This window comes from Zea mays, chromosome 10 (assembly GCF_902167145.1).
Source record: "Zea mays cultivar B73 chromosome 10, Zm-B73-REFERENCE-NAM-5.0, whole genome shotgun sequence".
Taxonomy (NCBI): Eukaryota; Viridiplantae; Streptophyta; class Magnoliopsida; order Poales; family Poaceae; genus Zea; species Zea mays.
The window spans coordinates 123056633-123066881 of NC_050105.1; the positions used below are offsets into that span (position 1 = coordinate 123056633).

The following is a 10249-nucleotide window of genomic DNA, read 5'->3' on the forward strand; positions in this document are numbered from 1 at the left end:
CTCCTCTTCCCCAATGTTGGCCACAAGTGTCTCATGGCCAAGGAGGCCAAAAATAAGAAGGTATACTCTAGAGACACCCCAAATACACTACTTCTGATGATGAGGGTAGCTCTAGTGAAAAGGATGATGATTTGTCTTCTCTTTTTGCAAACCTCACCATTGAACAAAAGGAGAAAATCAATGAATTGATAAAATCCCTTAATGAGAAGGATGATGTCTTGGAATGCCAAGAAGATTTACTCGTTAAGGAAAACAAAAAATTTGTTAAACTAAAATATGCTTTTGCTCTTAAAGTTGAAAAAGCGAAAATTTGACTGATAAGCTAAAAGCAAGCAACGATTCAATTTCTTGTCTTGAAACTAAAAAATGCTATTATAATTGCTAAGATTAAAAAATTAAATGCCTGCCATGTTGTTACATCTAATGTTGAGTATGTTACTATTTACACTAGATGTAGAGATGTTGATGTTAATGCTATTAGTGATCACCTTCCTTTGATTAGAGACCGAAATGATCACATAGCTAAGTTGAATGCTAAAATTGCTCAACATGAGCTTGAAAATGAGAAATTTAAATTTGTTGGTAGTAGGCTTTATAGTGGGAGATGCCCTGGCATCAATGATGGTGTTCACTTCCAACCTGGGAGGCTAGACAACACCAAACTTAATGCTCATGGAAACAAGATTTCCAAACTTGTGAAGGGCAAGGCTCCTATGGTGTAAGATAAGGAAGGCTACATTTTATATCTTGAGAACTATCCTAAGTATAAGATTAAAAGAATTTATACTAAGAAATCTCATTCTTTTGCTCATCATGCTTATATTTACAAGAATGAGACTTCTAGCTCTAGGCATACAACTCATGTTAAAATGCCTAATAAAAAGGTTCTTGATGTATCAAATGAACCTAGTGTTTCATTTAAAACTTTTGATGCATCTTATGTTCTCACTAACAAATCTAGTAAAATAGTTGCTAAATATGTTGGGGGCAAGCACAAGAGTCCAAAGACTTGTGTTTGGATACCCAAAATGCTTATTTCTAATGTGAAAGGACGCAAGACCGTTTGAGTACATAAGGACAAGGCCTAAATCTGTGTTGTAGGTTTATGCATACGGAGGAACAAGTTAGATAATCGACAGCGGGTGCACAAACCATATGACAAGGGAGAAGAAGATGTTCTCCTCTTATGAGAAAAATGAAGATCCCCAAAGAGCAATCACATTCGGGGATGAGAATCAAGGTTTGGTCAAAGGATTGGGTAAAATTGCTATATCACCTGACCATTCCATTTCAAATGTATTTCTTGTAGAATCTCTAGGCTACAACTTGAGAACACCTAGAGGGGGTGAATAGGTGATCCTACGAAATTAGCACTAAACAATACAAACTTGGTTTATAATAGGTGTTAGTGAGGACTAAAGTCAAGTTAGGATGAGAAGAGAGAAGAAGGGAGAACTCTTCACTTGTTTGCTCCTTTAAGATGAGTATTGAACTTGGGAGCAATATTGCAAGTGAGTAGAGAACTCAAAAAGACAGTAATCAGAATAAGTAAATGGACAAGAGACACAATGATTTTTAACGTGGTTCGACCAATGTCTACTCCATATTGTGGTGACCTCCTTTGATCAAGGGTTGCACTCAACCCCTCTCAAGTGATCCAAAGATCAAACTTGAGTGCCATAGTAGTCTTCCTTATATCGATATCCCGTTGTGAGGAATCTCCACAAATTGGAGTCTCTCACGCCTTACACAAATGATTACAATTAAATCCGAAGTAAGGAGGGAAGTAGAAACGCACATAAGATCACAACGTAGCAACAACACGTACAAAAAAGAGAGCACACAAATCAAAACGATATAGTCACAACTCAATAACATGTTCAAAATCTCTCTCTAACAAATCAACAATGTGGTCGTAGAGGTTCAGAGTTGTAGTGTGCTCATAGGGTGCTTGAGTACTGGTTCATGGCGTCTAGGGGGTCCTTTTATAGCCCCAAGGGACCTAGGAGCAGTTGGAGCTCCATTTGGAAGGCCCTGGTTGCCTTCTGTCCCCAGGTGCACCGGACTGTACGGTGCACACCCGACGCACAGTGCAACGGTCACCAGATCCTGATTGGTCACTTTCCGTTTTAGGTGGGCACTAGACTGCCCGGGGGGGGGCACTGAACTGTCCGATGCGCCACCTAATCGTTGGATGCGGCTGGCGTGTTAGATAACCGTTGGCAGTCTTTACATCGGACTGTCTGGCGCTCTGAGGGGACCGTCCGATGAATTATAGCCGAGGGTGCCCGGCTTATCCTGAGAGCGACCATTCGGCCGGACGGTCAATGGACTATCCAGTGGATGGCACCAGACCGTACAGTGCTACCCAGACCACCCAGAGTGCTTCTTTTTCATGCCAACTCCCTTTTGCTCCTTTTGGCTCAACTTCATATAGTCCCTAGCTCTTAGAAAAGTATGATTAGTACCTAAAACAATTGACTAAGTGATAGAAACATACCTTTTTCACTAGGAACCATATAGATTTGTAGTATGCCCACTTTCAAGCCCAAAAGTGCTCTTTCTCAATTTACTTTACAACTACCTGTGCTCGTGCTCATAGGAAAAATGTTAGTCCATAGTAATGTGTTGAGCATTTAATCACCAAATCAAATAGAAATGGCCCAAGGGCACATTTCTCTTTCAATCTCCCCCTTTTTGGTGATTTATGCTAACACACCAAAGGCAACTTAAAGATGCACTAACATAATCAAATATGAGCTAAGTTTTGCAAATTGAAGTCAAATCAACCATCAATAGATTAAGTATAGGAGTTGGCATATTTGGATTATGTTGCCACCACTTGGTTTATTTTCACAAAACAAATTAATTTTCTTACTTCTATGTCAAAAACACTTTAGTTTTGCAAATTAAAACATTTTTCAAGACTAGTTTTGATCAAAAGCCAAAAGCTCCCCCTTTCCCTACAATAAAGATTTCTCTCCCACAAGAGAGTAGTTTTACAATAAGAGGGTTTTGATCAAAAGACAAGTACTAAACACAATTATTTTTTAAATTCACAAGTGGCGGTAGATCTAGTTGCTTTGTCCTTAATTTCTCCCCCTTTGGCATTAAGCACCAAAATGGAGAAACTAGTGGCCTTAAAACTTCATTGCCTCACCAAAAAATTGCGAATTAAGAGCAGGAAGGCAATGAACACCAAGGGCAACTTAAACATGGTACAATGATACCGTTACACAGTGGAAGCCTTTTTCGTTGTTCAAGTCCACCATTTCGCTTTCAATTCACCTTTGAGACTACACCAAAGTCACTTAAACAAACACATTAGCCTCAAAGGGTCAAGTTGTTGTAACACCCCTGGTGTTTATATTCCGCTCGACAACGAGTATGGATTTAAGCACGAAATATCAGTAGATAAAATGGATACTAAATTTTAATCATCTTCACTTAAACGATTTTGATATCGTCTTTATCTTTGCCCATTTGGATTAATCTAAATGGTTTGCGAAATTTGGAACGTATTTATCATATGAGCTATCGAGATTTGCCCCTATTTAAAATTAAATCAAATACAATCTTTACTAGTTGGACTGGTATCTTTTGTTTTGTTCGATTTACATCTCGCACAGACTTAATCTAAGAACTAAATCTTTTGTGTAGTCTTTTGTAACAAAAAAAAAAGAATTGAGAAGGAAAAATCATTTTCTCCAACTGTTGACCGATGGCCTTATCCTCTCCCTCTGATTTTACTCACACAATTAGTTCCTACGCAGTTCCCCTTCAGCTTGATTTTTTTCAGCCTCATCCTTCCATCGCTCTCTCTCTAATATTTTCTTTTGTCGTGCGTCCTGGTATAGCTCGTGCTGGCTTCTCCTCGCCACGGTCTCCACCAGCTGCATTTTTCCAACGCCTTCCCTTGGTCTGATCCTCAACGTGCTTGGACTTTTCACCAGGGAAAATATCCCACAGCCAATCTCTATCCTCGTCGCTCGCTGTAGATTTTTCTGCCGTGATTTTTTTCCTGCTCGCGCGCGTCTTATCTTCTCCAGCCGCGGTGTCCATCTCCCCTGCGTCCAGCAGAGCTTCAGCCTTATCTTCCACCTTGGGCGTCTGCTTCAAATGCTCCGGCTCGGACGCCCATCTCCTTTGCTCCCGGTGGTGGATCTTCTACAATTCCCCCTACAGCTTCCTCCCCGGCCCCTTGTTTTCCCCATGGCTGGAGCCTCTTCCAGCCGTGTGCCAGTCCCCAGCTCCTTCCCTGCGGCGCCCGCTCCCTTCTCTGCTTCCCCTGCTTGTTTCTATGGCGCGCACCCATATGCTCTGCTCGCTCGTCGCCGTAGCCCCTGGTCCCAGCTCTGGCGCGCCTGCTTCCTGGCTCGCCTGCGCGTGCGTTAACTCCCTCTGCCCAGGCGCCCCCTCACTGGATCCCCTCCATTTATGACCAGCGCCACTTCCTGGTCCAAGCTCCCTGGTTCTTTTCCCTGTGCGTCCAGGCGTCGAAGCTCCCTGCACTCACCTGGCGCTCGCCCCTGACCTCCCATGGTTGTCTGCCCCAGCTCGGCTTGGCCCTCTGTTCGGCGTGTTTGCCCCTGCAGAGTCGGCCCAGCCTCCATTTTTCCCCAGCCCGGATCTCCCTGCTCGCCTTGCTCCTCCGGCGCCGCGGTTTTCTGCTCGCTTGGCCGGCCATGGTGGCTGTGCATGCCTCCTGGCCATGGACGGTTTTGGCCCAGGCCACCGTCGCGCCCAGAGAAATGGTGCGCGTCCCTGCGCCCGGTTTTCGTTTCTGTGGCGTCGATCTGTGCTCCGTCCTGGCCGTCTTTTCTGCCTCCAATCTTGGCGCCGTCGCGAAGCTCTTTGTTCGTCGTCATCGCTCGGTCGCACAACAGGCTGATTGCGTGACGTGTGTCGCACATCCTAGGTCCTTGTCGTCGGGTTTCGTGCGTGCTCGCGTTTACCGTCGAGTCGTCGAACTCGTCATCCTCTGCTCAAACTCCACCTCACCAGCTCGCTTCAAACACGATCTCGTCGTCAAGCTTCGCCTTAGCCTTATCTCGTCGGTCACGCTCGCCAGATGTTCGATCAAGGACTTCAGCCGAAGGATGTCATCGTTCAGGCAACTACCAAATCGAGTTGTGATGTGGTGAGCTGATTCGCTATTTTTACTATCGGTTTTATGATCGTAAAATAAGACGCTACGTATGCGCATACGATTAAGTTAGAAATACCAGTAAGGCGAGGTGTGCTTCGAGGAGTTTAGTTGCTGAATATATTCGAACTAGTTCTATTTTGTATAATATAGTATTTCGGTGACACGTAGGTTAAATTTAGTATTTTAAAATGTCTAGACAATAATATGGTTAGTATTACTATTGACGAATTATAATTGTTTGATAAAATTAAATTGGTTCTTGGGAAGCAAGGTGGTATAATTTATAAAGCGGGGATGAATTTAGCATTTAACCAATTAGCTAATGAGTTGTGTTTAGGCTGATTATGTTTAATGTGTTGTTCGTGATGTTTGCGTTAGGTTCGTTTTAATCTAGAAAACAGTGAGTATTGCGCTTAGTCGTACGCTGATAACTAGTGTTTTTCGTAGAAAATAGTACAACGTCTCGCCGCTAGGTGTTTAATTCACCGTCGTGTAGCCTTATTTAGGTTTGTGATATTCTTGTTTATATGCATTCATGTGCATTATGCAAATCATTTAGGTACGTTGATTAACCATGAGATGCGGAGAACTTGAGTCAAGTCGACCCCAAGCGTGGGCTAATCCGTAGGATGAAGCTGATGGACCAACCTGAAGATGGTTAAATCAAGCAAGTGCTCGATCGAGGGATACTCGTCAAGTGGTCGTCGCCTAACAACACTAACCTAGTGTTACCCAGGCAAGCCCCGGTGCATGCAACCCCTTTCCTTGTGTTTTAAATACCTTTCGCACACTTAAGTCTAGTGAAATGTGCATTAGGTTCATAGGAGTTACTTGAAACCCTTTGATGCATTGCTTTCCTTGATATCCATACCTTTATAGATACTTCTGTGAAGTATCAAAATATGATTTACAAAAATGCTTAGCCTTGCTTAGATCTTGTGGATAGAGGTTGTCCTCCATCTAACCCGGGAGAGGATGGCTTCTACCTGCAAGTATATTTTCATTTGGAGCAATGATGGGATCTTACTGCAAAGTTCCCTGCGATGCTCTTTTCATCCTCAGGAACAGAAACAATCCTAAGGATGGAAGTACTTAAATCGAGACTTGGGCTAGGAACAGGTGATGCTCCGCCCGGGTCAATTAAGGATTGGATGCGTATGTAGGCCTGTTGATCAAGGACTATCTTATCTAGCCACATGCCCTGAGAATGGGACAGGGTAAGCTTGAACCCGGCTATTCCATACATGAAAAGACAATCGCGCACTGGGCGTGGAGAGATGGCGAGAGTGGCACGTACCCTCCTGGCAACGGATCGCCTAAAAGGGGTGGTGTACTCTCGGGTGGCGCGGACCTGTTCATGCAGTGGAGGATCCGTGGGAATAGTAGACATCAAGGTTTACGAGAAACATATGTCGTGTGGTTAGAAATCCTCAGCTGAGTAAATCGATTCGGATCGCCGTTATATCCCCGGAGAGTGGAGACTTGAGCTCCGACCTACAACCTAAGTCAAGATGTGAACACTATGGATAAAAATGATGTTGTATTGATGAGATGATGAAACTAGACTAGATGCAAACAGAGTCTATTAAATATTTAATCTGGCGTTAAAATATTGAAAGTAAGGACTCACTTTAGTAAGCTATTTCTGCAAAAGTATCTAAGTTGATTCTTGCTAAAGCCTCTCCTTGATTCCCAAATCCAGCATATCCTTGAGAGTCTTTTCTTTAGTCGGGTAAGTCTTGCTGAGTAATTCCATACTCAGGGTTTTATTCCCTGTTGTTTTTCAGGTCATAGTTTTGTGCTGCTGATGATGGTGTTAAGTGCCGGTGGGCTCGGCCTTCTTATAAGTCTAAGTAATCCTTCTATACTTCTTAATGAGGATGGTCACTTGAACTAGCATATATTTCAAAACTATAAATAATTTATAACCGTTCAAAGTTTCTTTGTTTGAATCAATGTAGTAATCACTCTGATCATGTACGAAGTAAAATTTTTGTAACTTGTAAAATTTGGTAATAAGATTTCCGCTGCAAAATATTGGTGTGTGTGATTTGTATTACTTAATCCCGCGGTTCTGGTTGTAAGTGGTTTATCCGGTGTCCGTGGGGCAATCGGACGGATCCTGTTAAGTTATCTGGTGCACATGCATGGCCGTCTGAGTTCTTTGAGACAAGGACAGGTGCATGTGGGCCCGATACCTTGGGAGGTTCTGCCACAGCTGGTATCAGAGCAGGATTAAGTATATACGGTCACATACGTATTTTCAAAACAAAAGTTTTGGTTTTAGAAAACCTATTTTCAACTAAACACATTGTTTGGTTTTGAAAAAAAAATAGTTTTGAAAAACTATAATGCTAGCGACATCCTCTATTAAGCCCTAAGTTAAGGACTATCAGGTGGCTTAGTTCAAAACCACTAACCCACAACCGGGTGGGTATTGCATACATGTGTATTGTTATTTTTGAGGCCATTCAGTTCTGAATGGATCGACGCTCAAGGTAAGGTGAGATGTGAGAGTATGACCGAACAACCGTCGGTCTAGGGGAGTGCTTAATTGTGGCGCTTGATTATATACATGTTTTAAATATGTATATATGAAGGCTGCGATGTGGAGTAATTACTTTTCCGGGAATTCAGTACCCCATGGATGTGTATGGGTATACAGACATGGGAATACTAAGAAGTGTAATGTACTTGCAACGACGCACCTACGCTCAGGTAAGAAGGTGAGTTACCATAATGAGTTGCCCTATGGTAAAAGTGTGGCAACGGCGCCTATGCGTGGCTCGGTGCTTAATGATGAGCTGGCCTCCATATAGAAATATGTGGAGTATAAACTGTGATAAACTGTCATGTGTGAATTGCATCATTGGGAAATTGGGCTGTGATGGAATTTTCTGCAGGTACACTAACCTCGAAAACGTATGTATAGTTGACGACTAGCAAAATACCGTGAGAGTCGCAAGTATGCCACCGATATAGAACGCTATCGCCACATTATGTTGGCAAAATCAGTGAGGACGAATAAGACGAGCATGCATCCTGATTGTTGCATTATGTTTGTCACCTATACACCCAATGCTTCTCTCATCCGTATTCCAGAAACCGGTGATTGTAGATAATCTGGTGTAATGTTGAATTATGAACTTCGATAAAATAGTTGTTCTCCGTTCCTTAGGTATTATGTTTAGATGCTATATGTGTGCTCTTGTGCTTAATGTGTCGATAGAAGGTTAGTGACTTGTTTGCCTAAACCCAAATCTAGGCCATGTTCTTAGTTGGTGAACCATGACCAAAGTTGATTTTTCCGTTACCCCTCCTTGATCCAAACTTATACAAATAAATGTTTAGATAATTTCTTCGTTGGACAAAAAGGGTACTTAAGCTTAAAATAAGAATCTCGACTCATATTTTCATCTTAGACCATGCCCTTATTCGATTGGCGCAAGCTGATATCCCTAATTCCAGCTTGCCTGTTCTTGATAATCACATCATTGTTTTATCGACCCAACCTAGGAAGGGCATGTCTCATCATTTTCTTGAGTTTGATGCCTTTGATTTCCTCATTTCTATCGAAGGCATATCAACTTAATCTCATGATTATTTTTACTCCGCATCTAGTCAGATACTAATCCTTGACCTTGTAATCTCTATGATGGGCATAGAAATATGCTTGGGCTGAAATAACAGTCTCCCATCATACTTCTTTCATCAAGCTTAGGTTATGGCCATGTCTTGTTCGATCCATCGGGCTGTGATCTATTTGGCTCTCTACTTGTAACCATTCTTTTAAGTGGAGTCTATTTTTGTATATTGTCATCCTTGCTCAATCCAGTTGTGTCGTGTGAGATTTCTTATTGGTTACGTCTAGTAATGGTGTTATGACTAAAACCGTTGGTGCCGTGACAAAACCGAGGGCCTTCTGTGTGTGCGCACACTCGGTTGTGCTGCTCGGCACGCGCTGGTATCATGGTTAGTAGTTGTAATCCATTATGAGACTATGTCAATGTGTTATCTTGTCACAATCTAGATTTACCATGCGGGATTCTGTGTTGGTGCTAGTTCGGTGATGGTGTCATGGTTAAGGACTTATGGTGCCGCAACGAAACTGAGAGCCTCCTATGAATGCGCACACAAGACTGTGCTACTCGTCGAATGCTGGTATCAAGGTCTCTAGTCATGATCCATTGTGGAACTACACTGATGTGTGATCTTCCATAGATATCTTCCTTGAAACAATTTCGGTGTTGTTTGTCGAAGGGATCAAGCAACATTTGTCATCTTTGTTAGATCAAAAGGGCATACCCCTTTCATGTGTGGTCTCTTTTCCCTTGACTTTGGTGGTGACTACACACATACAAGTTCCCTTTACGTCCTTTGTGTAAAGGTGAAGCCTTGGAGCTTTTTAGTGTCGAGAGACAACTGATTAGCTCTCAAAATAGAGATTGGATTTCCCCTGCTGCTGAAATGCAGGAGTTTGTTCATTCGCTCTCTTATTTAATTCATGTATTCCCTAACCAAGTGGGTAATGTATCTTTCATGGAAGAAATGGATGAACAACCTAACCAAATGACCCAAATACATGATCTCCTAATAGAAAATGTGAACTCTCAACCCTTGGCTTATCGATGGTACTGAGAGGACATGTCCAATGTCAAAAATAGTTCAACAAGTTGGTTTTGACTAACTTGTAACTGCCCAATGAACGAAGGTTGAGTTTAGAGATCGTTTTATCGAGTTGTCTAAACTCACTTTGGTTCAACCCATCCTGAGAAAGTACTTACAAAAATCAAGATTAAGTCGGCCAATAACCACCTAATTATCGCTCTAGTCATGCCTCGACCGCCTCACGCGTGCTTTTCCAGCGTGTGTGATCATGTCGAGCCATGCCTAGTGCTTGATAAAATGGATTGGTCGCAAAGTCAACATCAACGGATCTTTCATGGATATTTTCTCGAGTCTCTATCATTTTCATGGACTTGGATTCTTTGGCTAACACGAATTGACTGTGATGTTATTCGGCATTTACACCCGTCTCGTGTGCTATGAACTTACCATGATGACTTGTTGGTAAACCTCTTTCTGTGTGTTTTACCCAAG

General features: G+C 42.5%; 1 protein-coding gene across 1 annotated transcript; it reads right to left on the reverse strand.

Moving 5' to 3' along the window:
- Window positions 1-3865: 3865 nt before the first annotated feature.
- LOC100279463 (uncharacterized) lies at window positions 3866-5413 on the reverse strand. Its single transcript, NM_001152468.2, has one exon. The coding sequence runs from the start codon at window positions 4911-4913 to the stop codon at window positions 4392-4394; it is 522 nt and encodes a 173-aa protein (NP_001145940.2). The 5' UTR covers window positions 4914-5413; the 3' UTR covers window positions 3866-4391.
- Window positions 5414-10249: the final 4836 nt, after the last annotated feature.